The 11992-nt window shown below is 34.3% G+C and overlaps 1 protein-coding gene across 1 annotated transcript; it reads right to left on the minus strand.

Moving 5' to 3' along the window:
* Positions 1-389: 389 nt before the first annotated feature.
* LOC113277765 lies at positions 390-1878 on the minus strand. The gene is made up of 4 exons (XM_026526762.1): positions 1770-1878; positions 1355-1642; positions 942-1082; positions 390-830 (listed from the first exon to the last, which is right to left on the minus strand). The coding sequence occupies exons 1-4, from the start codon at positions 1770-1772 to the stop codon at positions 570-572; spliced, it is 693 nt and encodes a 230-aa protein (XP_026382547.1). The 5' UTR covers positions 1773-1878; the 3' UTR covers positions 390-569.
* Positions 1879-11992: the final 10114 nt, after the last annotated feature.

Genomic DNA, 11992 nt, shown 5'->3' on the forward strand with positions numbered 1-11992 from the left:
AGGCTCGACATGACTTTCTCAACCAAATTAAAACCAAATTCGAGTCCTAACACGATTTTCACAACCAACTTAAAACCGAATTAAATGCCTGTCCTGACTTTCTCAGCCAACTTAAAGTAGATGTCTGTCATGACTTTCTCAGCCAACTTAAAGCCGTGTCTGGATGAAAACTTAAAGCCGTGTCTGGATGAAGACTCGGATAACTCCAGGTGGGTTTAAAAGGTGGAGAACATCATTTCTCCGCGTGTATTTGTTCTAATCCACAATAGGAACTATAAAAATCCTTTGAGACCCCAGAACGACAACTAAAGACAGTAAAGCATTATAAATAAGAAAAAACTAAATTTCCTTTACATATATAGAATAGAATCATAGTTTAAATATGCACTCCTATACTTGGTGATAATGCCGATTTGTAGAAAAAAGATATATAAACCCTAAATATGGGAATATATATCATAACTGGCAATGTCGAGAAAATTGCCATGCCAAAAAATTAATACCCCGGATATTAAATAAGAAGATAATTCTATATCAAGGAAGAAAGTATTCAAGAAGCTAAAAATGAATTAACATAGAGGAGCTCTATGAGGGACACCTTTTCTCTTGTGCATTTGTTTCTTTGGCTTCAATGATCCTGTACTGCAAAACGTCACAGATGAATCCTCACCCGAATCACCATTAGAGTCCTCATTCAGATCATCAGACTCGCCGCTGCCACTGCTGCTGCTGCATCTTTTACTCTCATCCAAATGTATATCATTAAATTGAGAAACAGGGTATGAATAGCAATGGAATTCATCATTTGAACTCTCCGGACGAACTGAAATCTGCAATCCAATCCCAAAGTTGAAGTAAATTTTAGCAAGCAAGGAGCGTGTTGACGGTATAATTTGACAAAATCAAATATAAGGTTCTTAAGAAATGACTGCATAATTTACCTTGCAAGCAATAGAGCAGTATTGATTATTATCGGCCAAACATCTATCGCAAACTTTACAATAAGCACTAGACAGCTTTGGGGGCTTCACATTAGGTCGAGAATTCAGAAAAATAACCTTGGCATTGTTTAATACGTACGTCTGTATGTAATCAAAAACACTTCATTAAACATCACAGCTCCTCAAGGCTCAAACGATGTTACCAAAAATAAACACAAATTTTGCAATTAATTAGGAAACTTATTCAACATTAAAATAAAATAATTATTCATTAATATGCTTATTAATGCATAATTATGGTTAATTACTAATCAAATTAAGGAATTGTCAAATGGGGGCTAAAATTAAGAACTAAAATTTGGGTTTTTTTACTGTAAAATCAAGAAATTTACAGAGAAAAAGAGGAATTATACCTGAACTTTGGAGCAATCAATATGTTTCTGCATGTCAGAGATTCTAACAACATCTTGATAGACATATCTTCGAATTTGAAGAGTTTGATTATGAAGACAATGCGAGGAAGGAGATGAAATACAGTGTTGACATAAACATTGATGACATTCTATACAGAAGAAATTTATTTCATTCTTCTTAGAATCTTTATGATCATGACATACACCAAAAAACCTACTTTTTAGTAGTTGCTGCATCCATTCATCCATCTTCTCCATCCTTTTCTTCAGATAAATTGCATACCCAACCTGTAAAATTTCACAAACAAGAAAAAAAAAAACCAAAATTATCAAACAAATTCACACCCCCAGACCCCCAAAATCAAAATTTTCAACCAAAATCATAAATTTTATGAAATCAGCAGGAAGAACATACCATTGCTACCAAATTTGATGAACCCTAAAAGCGATTTCGGCCGGAAATTAGATGAAATTTCTACCACTTTTTTGGCGGCCAAAATATAGTGAGAGATAAGTGAGAATGGCGAAGTTTGCTCTTGAGTATAATTATTTTGTTTATATATTTTCCTGAGAGGGAAGCTGAAATATTTTTTTTACTTGATTAAATCAGAGCCGTTCATTATGGGGAGATCTTAGGGTTAAAAAGACCAACTATTCTGACAGTAAGACCGTTTGGGGGGAATACGCAACAAGTGCTATGCGGCTGCGTTTGGAGAAGGAAAACCCTAATTTTTACAGTGGAAGACATTTCATCCATCGAGAGAGGATTTAATTGGAATTACCAAAAATGTCTGACACAATCTTAGTCATTTCTTGTCTTTTCCCGCCTATTCAAGCGTGAAAACCGGAGTCAAATGACTGCCGTTTCTCTTTGTTACTAATTGACGAAAATACCCTTATTCTTTCTCGATATTCCATTTTTACCACGACTCATTTCGCCGCATAACTAGGACTCACCAAGAAACATAAATGGCTAAACATGGCACATCTCTTGCGAGGGACGGTGAAGTTACCATAGCATTTTGCGTGTTTCGGACCTAATTACCCTTGTTAAAATTAAATTATTTTTTTAATTTACGGGACATGAAACGGAAAACAGTGCCACAGTTTCCGACACAATTCTTCAGCTTTTTCAGTAATTGTCATTAAAGTCAAAGGTTGCAAGGCGGTGAAGTAATCACTGACAAGAACCGCAAGAATGACTCTTCTCCCAACCCGTTAGAATTCTCGAAGATTGTTTAGCCTGCTGGTTAATGGTTTTATGGTGGCTTCTGTGGACGACCATAAGGACCAATTTCTGCAGAGATGTGCCGAGTCTATAGTTATACGCTACCGATACTCAAGACTGGGTTAGGAAACATCTTGAGCATAAGTATCACAGTGAAGAAAAAATCTCGTTGAAACTTTAATTTGTAGGTGAAGTTTTTTGGGCGTCAAAAGCCGTGCTAGGGAATTCTTTTATATATGGCCAGACTCTTGGTATCCGGCTTTCTTTTTTCGTGGTCCAACTGACTTGTTTAAAACCAGTGCCCAACGAGTCCAGCATAAAATGACGTCTGTCCAAGGTAGCCAATTTCGAATTTCGGATTGTCTCGGTCGACACCGAGACACTGGTACAACTTTATCTCGAGGAAATTCCGTTTTAAAATGTCGGTAAAATCTCGGTTTCATATTTTATATCATCGTATCGATAATCACTTAAAAAGAAACATAGTATTAGTAAATCTGGTTGTTCATCTTCCTCATCAACACCAAATAATAATTTTAGCTCAAAAAATTCAAACACAGCAACAAGCAATAATACTAGTGAGTGAATTAATCTTCTTAATTTTTGTACGTGAGATTAGTCCACTCAATTTAAAAAGAAAAAAAAATCCTGCCAAGACAAGTCAATTCCGACCGAAAAACACATTTCCGGCCGAAATTTTCGCAAAGATTTCGTCCGACCGAAATTAACAAAATCGTGTCTTGTTGGACCGAAATCCGGAATTTCACCGAAATGACCGAAATCGACTACATAGCGTCTGTCTCAAATATCTCTGTAACAGATTATGAGCAAAGCCAGATTTTGAGTCTAGCATCAAAAAATGGCTAAACAAACGATTTAGCATTTGACTCGTGCTAAGACAAATCCGATTTGCATCGTAAATAAGATCCAAACGAAGAAGGTGTATGTACCCGGCCGATATATTCTCACCAAATGAAACAAGTTAATCAAAAAATAATATGTTCACATCATGGAATTTTTCGTTTACATGGGAAAACCTCGTATTTTCCCGTATATTTCTCTACTATGAAACGCGTAATTCCATGTTTATTATAAAAGCAGAGTGGGATATTGATATAATGGTGGTTGTTCTTATTCCCTAGTCCAGCGATAGACAGTGGGGATGTAAAGAGGGGCAAAGAGAAGAAAAAAATGTTGAATAAGGAAATCATGTCCCCGATATCGGAACTGTGGATTCTATCTTTTTTTCTATCGATAAAATCAAGACTTTTGTTTTATTTATTTTTAATTCAAACTTTGTTTCGTATAGTAAAATTTCCATCCGGAAAATTTCAATTTGCACAATAAAATTTCTATTCGGGTATAATTTCTTCCGCTGCGTGCTCACTTTTTTTCTTCCCTATTGGACGTGACGTTCCCAATTACTTTACACACTTTTTAGGGGACGAATCTCTCATCGGATACGGTCTAAGCCTGAAAATTTGGATTTAAGGATTTCAGTCTCAGATATATCATTATCCTCTGCAAAAAAGCTTGTCAAAGTAAATTGGCTACTCGTTTGACAAGATTAATGACTCAACAAGTCTAAACCATATATCTAGGAAAGGTTTTATTTTTAAGAAAACGGTGGACCTGATACAAAAGCCATATATGACTAATGGTTGACTGAACTAGTGGTTGGTAAGCAACTAGTTTTTTCTCGTCAATTTTCAGAACTTCTTTTATAATATGATGACGCACTTTCAACCTGAATGTCCTCGGAAACCCGAACAACTATTCGTACTCTTAATTCTTAGTCTGGCATATCATCAAAATTTATTTTATGAATTTTGAAAACGGAGGAATATCAAGTTACCACCAATTTTTTCGTTCGGCGACCTGTATGGACAAAACCTTAATAAGATTCCAAGTAGACCAACTTAATGATCCTTGAACAAAATTATACTCTTTCCCTCACAATCAGAATGTTACAGACAAGGAGTCCATGAACATGATATGACTGTGAGTGTACTTAGACGATTCAAGAGATGAATTCCAAGTTCAATCAGGTTGTATCCAAATAACCGGATCAGAATTCTGCCAAATATGAAACTTGTTATCTACCTTTCAAGATACGAATTCTACAAAAACAAGTTCTTATAATCGATCACAATTAAGATGGATGTATCTACTATGATTGATTACGTTTACTTGTGATAATCCTATCATAAAGATAAACAATATAATACGAAAAAGGAAAAACACAGGACACCAGAAGTTTTTGTTAGCGAGGAAACCACAATTGCAAAAAACTCCCGAGACCTCGTCCAGAATTGAATACCAAATTGTATTAAATCGCTACAGACACTAGCCTACTATCATAACTTCAGACCAAAATGTAGTTGAGAATGAATCCATCCTCCAAGTGATTCAGTTGCAGTCGCACACCGTACGTCTCTTGAACCTCGCAGGGTTCTACCCAACTGATTCCCTTAGCTAGCGTACTTTACATCCTAAGAGTTGCTTCAACCTAAGTGAAGACTTTTGATACCAATTTTCTTATAACAAATAATCTAGCTATTTTATTTTTGTTTAGATTATGAAATCAAGGTAGGGAAATTTGTTTGTAGGAGCAAGGCTAGCAAACCCCACAAATCAGGTACTTATGACTCCCGAAGAGCAACCTAGATTATTAACCACCTCATAAGAACAATCTTAGACGAGTTCAATTAAGAATCATTATCAGATATATCTTATGGAATCAGAAAGTTTGAGACGAAGATAACTTTATATATATCTTTGCGGTTTTTATATATCTTTTCTGAAAAAGATTACGAAAACCTCGATAATAGAATAGCAAGATCAGGATACACGAACTATCAAGGTAAAAGATAGTCAGATTTGGCTTCATGAATCCTAAGTGAAGTTTATAAGTCATTAACCTAATTATGTTTCTCAAAATAAACCTAGGTTAAAAGAGGACGATTCTAACATACAACTAGGACACACGAAAGTATCAGGGATTGAATTTACCAGTTGTTTGAGTCTCTCTATTTAAAAACTTCCAAAATCGAAGGTTGTTTAAGATTCAAGCTAAGGTAGTTTGGGAATCAAGCAAACATTTTCTCTGTTTAGATGAAACACTGGATAAGGTTTCACGTAAGCATTGAGAAATTCAACTTGAAATCACATAGTAGAATATACGATATGGTCAACCGTAACCGAACCGTGTATAGTGATAGTTCATGGTTGATTAACCGATTGAACCATAAGCTTAGCATATTCATTAACACTTTAAAAATTTAATCTCGATGCACAATCACAAGTGATTAAGTGATCAAATATTCCTTAGAGGTATTTCGAGAGTTAATCAAATGCCAGACGTATCTCCACTAAATTTGACAACAAGCTTGAAATAGAAAAACTTGCAATTTCAACCTTGCAGTGCTCTAACAAACCTTATGAAGGATTTTCACTAGTATGGTATTATATACTGGATACTGAATTATTCTATCATCACTATAATCCCAATGAAGGAGCATTTTTACTCGTAAGGATATTTATTCATAAGGATTTTTAACTGCTAAGGATTTCAGAGCCATTAGTCTTATTGGAAGTGCCTATCAAGTTCTCTGTAAAGTGTTTGTTGGACGATTGAAGATTGTTATACCAAGTTTTATATCTTACTTTCAAGGGGCTTTCATCCATGAAAATCAGATCATGGATGGCGTACTCATCCCTTAGATAATGTGTACATAGTAGTTAAAATTTGAGAAAGCTGGTGTACTTTGTAAAATAGACATGGTAAAGGCCTATGACAACATCAATTGGAATGCTCTCTATTTTCAATTTTGTAGAGGCATGAATTTCAAAACAAGTGGATTTCTTGGACTATTTGATGTTTTTCGTCTTTTTACTTGGAAGTTTTGGTTAACTGTGAGTCTACGGAGAAATTCAAACCATCTAAGTGGCTCAAGAAATGAGATTCACTTTCTCCATATATGTCCTTGATTGTGGTGGAGATTCTGTCAAAATTGTTGAATAATGTTGCGAAAAGAGAGAGAATTGATGGATTTAGCGTGGATTAAAATGGTACATTGATATTTTGTTTTCCAGTTACATATGGCACATTGATATTTATTAATGCCAATAAGGAGGAAGTGAGACATTTGCTAATCATTTTTTACAGTTTTTGAAGCTTTCACAAACTTAACTTCGATAAGAGTATTATGGTTAGTGAGAGAGCTGATGATATTATAACTATTCTTGCTAAAAAAACTTAGTAGCAAAAATGGGAGCTTCCAATCAAATATGTAAGCATGCATATTTGTACTTCTCCAAGATATATTTTTGTATGGGATTTTGTGATTGAAAGAATAAAAATAAAGCCTGCTTCATGGAATAATAAATTTCTGTCAATATTAGTTCCCATCAAGACTATTTGTCTAACCTACTAGTTTAATATCTTTCTCTTTTTCATCTGCCGGTGCAAATGGGAAAAAAATGATGAAGCTCTTACGAGGAATTTTTTATAGGGTGTTGCAGAGGGAAATAATAAAATGGCCTGGCCCGCTTGGGTTGCACAATCTAAAATTTATATTGCTAAGTTGGAGGTTTAGGAGTGAAGAATTTAAGGATTACCAACAAAGGTTTTATTGTTAAACGGGTGTGGAGGTACTCAAGAAGTAAAAATACCCTTATAGCCATTGCAAAAGTGAAGTGGTTAATTTTGAGAATGATTTGTAAAAATACCTTATGATAATTTTATTGCAGAACTGATTTAGTCAGTTCATGGCCTGGTTAATTTTCAGGTGTTTCTGGATACTTTTAAATCCTCAAGTATACGAACTGATTTGCTCAGTACGTAAACTGGTTGATTTTAAGAGTTTCCTAGATACTTTTTGTAACTTAAGTACACTAAATGATTTGGGAAGTTAGCGAACTTATGAATATGAAAAGTTCCTGAACTTTTGAGATGATAATTTGTTTACAAACTATTTTGTACAGTTCACGAACTAATTTAGTCTTTGAGAGTTATTGAACTCTGAGACAACAATTTTTTTCACAAACTATTTCGAACAGTTGGAGAAATGATTTAGTTGTTGGGAGTTATTGAACTCCGTGGTTGCTTGATGGTATACAGACAACTCAACAATTATTCTTAGGCTAACCTTTTGGTGCACATAGCTTATATCGGTAAATACACGAGTGCATAATCTTCTCTATAATTGAAAAAAAAACTTCTCATATGCTTGCATGATCAATCTATATTGAGAAGTTGAGCTTATTCGGTGTCAAAGTAATTCGTAAACATGTAAACTAGTTCATGGAGTAAGCTTTGATTATAATTTACCTAGATTTGTTTATCATTAAAAAATAAAGGACTATGTGGAAACTAGAATATCAATCCTGGCACTTTTATGTCCTAGTTGCGGTAAGCGTCATCCTCTAAATACTTAATTTTACTTGATAAACTATATTAGGTTACAACTTTAAAAGTCTCCACTAAGGTATTCGTGAAGTCCAATCATATTGTATGGAGTATGATAGTGGGCTAGTGTTTGTAGCGACTTAATACAATACATTGTTCAAGCTGGACTAGGTCTCGTCCTAGGTTTTTTCTATAAGATTGTAGTATAGTCTTTAACAAAAATCTTAGTGTCTTGTGTTAATTATTTTTAGAATTATATTTTTTATCTTTATAATAGAAATAACCCGAGTAGTATGTTAAACAACCTTGACAGCTTTAAGCTCAAACTTTACGGAACCTATAAACTCGTTCTTGTGAATTCGTGTCTTGAAATATATATCAAAAGAGTTTTTCTTGTCGGAGTTCGGTTCTTTTATAGTTCGTCTAAATACTAGGTTGTTCTTGGATGCTGATTTTTAAGATCATCCAAGAACTTGTTTTTCAATCAGGTATAATAATATTTTTTTGTTGATATGTACTTATTGATTGTAGCAAGTAATTCTCCATACAGGTTGACGAACGAAAAATTTGGTGATATACTCAATACCCCCTTATTTTGTGTCAAAACTTCAACATCATTATAGGTTAAAAGTGAGGAACAACAAGCATAAGATGCTGGTATGACAATTAGAGGCATATAGGTTGTTTTAAAGATTTGTTTCCAAGATTTTTTTTAAAGCTTAATATGTATAACACCTAAAATACTTGTTCTTGCGAATTCATATATTTAAATATTGGTTACAAGACTTTCTCTTGTTCAAATTCAGTTTGTGTACAATTTGGGTGCATACTAGGTTGACCTTGTTTTACAATCAGGTGCAAGGATGTTATCCGTTGATCAAATGAAAATTTTGGTGGTGTACTTGGTACCCTCTCCTTTTCAATTGGTATAAGAACATGTTCATGTACTGCGGTCTCACAACCGACATGATGATCCTTGCCATCATATGAGAAAAGATGATTGTGTTCTTGATTATGAGGTTGTACTTATAAAAATCCGTCCAGAAACGTAACCTGAAAAACCATATTTCTCTTGAGGATTCTAATTGCGCATCTCTTGATTCTTGTATAAATAAATGTCGAATTTAAGGTGACAAACGCGACACTGGATTTATATAACTTAGACGCCGTTAAAAATTAGAGCTAAGAGATTCGCTCGCGAACTAGTCTTAGTGAGTATGTTTTGTGATACAAATGGTCATTATCACATGTAAATCTCCTTTTAAAAAAGAAAAAAGAAAAAAGGATTAATATGGCTCATAATCTTCATAAGAAGGCCTAAAAGCTTTTGTCTAAAATTATAAAGTTTGCAAAAATATGACAAAGGACAATATGGAAAATATTGTTAATCTAAGAGATTTTGCTCTTAAATTCACGTCTTCATTTCGATGGTTTCTTGATTGTGGATGTAGTTAATACATGACACGAGCCCTATTATGGTTCGTGAATGTTGACCACTACAAAGGATTACTTATAGCCTTCAAAGACAGGAATTGTTGCTACATCAGCAAAAAGGGAATGATCATGCTACCCGGAGTTCCTGGAATTCATGACGTTATTTATGTTAAATGTTTGACTACTGATCTCCTTTATGTTAGTCAAATTTATGACAAGTGATAAATAGTTATCTTCAAGGCTAAAGGATGTGATATTGAAGACACGTGAGGAAAAATAACTTTCATGATATTTGTGAAAAGCTAATTGTTATCTTTTATATATTTAATATATAAACTTTGGTGCAATTTAAATAAGGTGAATTTGGTTCATATATGGCATGAACGTGTTGGTCACATCATTTAACGCTTAAGCAAGATTTTTAATAATTAATTTGTAAGAGTAGTACCTAAAATTAATGGTAGATTCGATGGTGTTTGTTGTGCTTGTTAAAACGGTAAATAAACAAGACCTCCACATAAATCATCCAAGATATTTTCAAAAATATCCACTTGATTTAATTCATATGTGAAAAGGAAAGGGTACCAAGTACACCAACAAATCTCCACTTGATTTAATCTCCACCAGTAATTGTTATCCACGTTTTTTCATAATCCAATTAACACAGTACTCCATGGAACGAATTACTCTGTCACATTATATTTATACAATACCCATCAAAAGGATTATAACTTTAATATGCGACAACTGACATGTATCTCTACATAATAGATGCAGCGTGAGGCAAAAGAAATTTCAGATTCAGAGTGATGTGTATAGCAGGTGCAAGTTGAAAATGCAGGGGTCTAACAACCACGCCCAACAATTCGTTTGGCAATCTGAGCAATATATTTTCTATAAAATCAACTAGACAGTCAGACTCAATCTAGAATAAAGTATATCAAATAGTATAAATATATCTAACTCTTAATTCAATCCGCAATCAGCAAATAGAAATCTGCGAGCCCGATTGGATATAAGGAGTAACTTGAACAGTACGAAAGACTAATGTTCAAGTGTCAATCAATGTAAATCAACAATCAAAGGTTGGATATTCTAATTGATTGATCTTAACACACAACCTGTGATATTTCAATTATATAACAAAATATAATGCAGAAAAGAAATAACACATACACCAGAATTTTGTTAACGAGGAAACCGCAAATGCAGAAAAATCCCGGGACCTAGTCCAGATTGAACACCACACTGTATTAATCCGCTGCAGACTCTAGTCAACTACCAATTAACTTCGGACTGGACTGTAGTTGAACCCTAATCCATCTCACACTGATTCAAGGTACAGTTGCGTTCCTTACGTCTCTGATCCCAGCAGGATACTACACACTTGATTCCCTTAGCTGATCTCACCCACAACTAAGAGTTGCTACGACCCAAAGTCGAAGACTTGATAGACAAATCTGTCTCACACAGAAAAGTATATAATATTGAATAAATTTGTCTCCCACAGAAATACCCCAGAGTTTTTGTTCTGTCTTTTGATAAATCAAGGTGAACAAGAACCAATTGATAAACTAGACTTATATTCCCGAAGAACAGCCTAGTATTATCAATCACCTCACAATAATCTTAATCGAATAGCGAAATAAAATATTGTGGAATCAAAAACGATGAGACGAAGGTGTTTGTGATTACTTTTCTATCTTGCCTATCAGAGATATAAATCTCAAGCCAATCTTACGATTGCACTCAATCACGATAGAAACAGCAAGATCAGATCACACAACTACAAAGATAATAGTTGGGTCTGGCTTCACAATCCCAATGAAGTCTTCAAGTCGTTAACCTACAGGATCTCGAGAAAAAACCTAAGGTTAAAGGAGAATCGACTCTATTTATGCAACTAGTAACACACAGGAGGTGTGGGGATTAGGTTTCCCAGTTGCTAGAATTCTCCTTTATATAGTTTTCAAATCAGGGTTTGCAATCCAAGTTACCTTGGTAACAACGCATTCGAAATTCACCGTTAGATGAAAAACCTGATTCAACCAAGCTAATATATTTCAACCGTTAGATCGATCTTAGCTTATTACACACAAATGAAATGTGACCTCATTTAGGTTTATGTAACCGTGAAAAGGTGGGGGTACAACAACCACACCCAATATTTCACTGAGCAATCTGTATGGACAAACTCCAATATACTTTCTAGAGAATCAACTAGACAGTCAGACTCAATCTAGATAAAAAGTATATCAAAGAGTTTATATCTCAATCTCTCGATTTGATATATACTCAAGCAAATAGAAATCTGCGAGTCTTTATCAGATACTAGAGAGATAACTTGGATGGTACCAAATACCAATATCCAAGTGCCAATCAATTTAAATCAACAACCAAAAGGTCGGATATTCTAATTGATTGAACAACGCACAATCTGTGATATTTCAATTATATAACAAAATATAATGCGGAAAATAAATAACACAGACACCAGAATTTTGTTAACGAGGAAACTGCAAATGCAGAAAAACCCCGGGACCTAGTCCAGATTGAACACACATTG

Source organism: Papaver somniferum, chromosome 5, assembly GCF_003573695.1.
Source record: "Papaver somniferum cultivar HN1 chromosome 5, ASM357369v1, whole genome shotgun sequence".
NCBI classification, from domain to species: domain Eukaryota; kingdom Viridiplantae; phylum Streptophyta; class Magnoliopsida; order Ranunculales; family Papaveraceae; genus Papaver; species Papaver somniferum.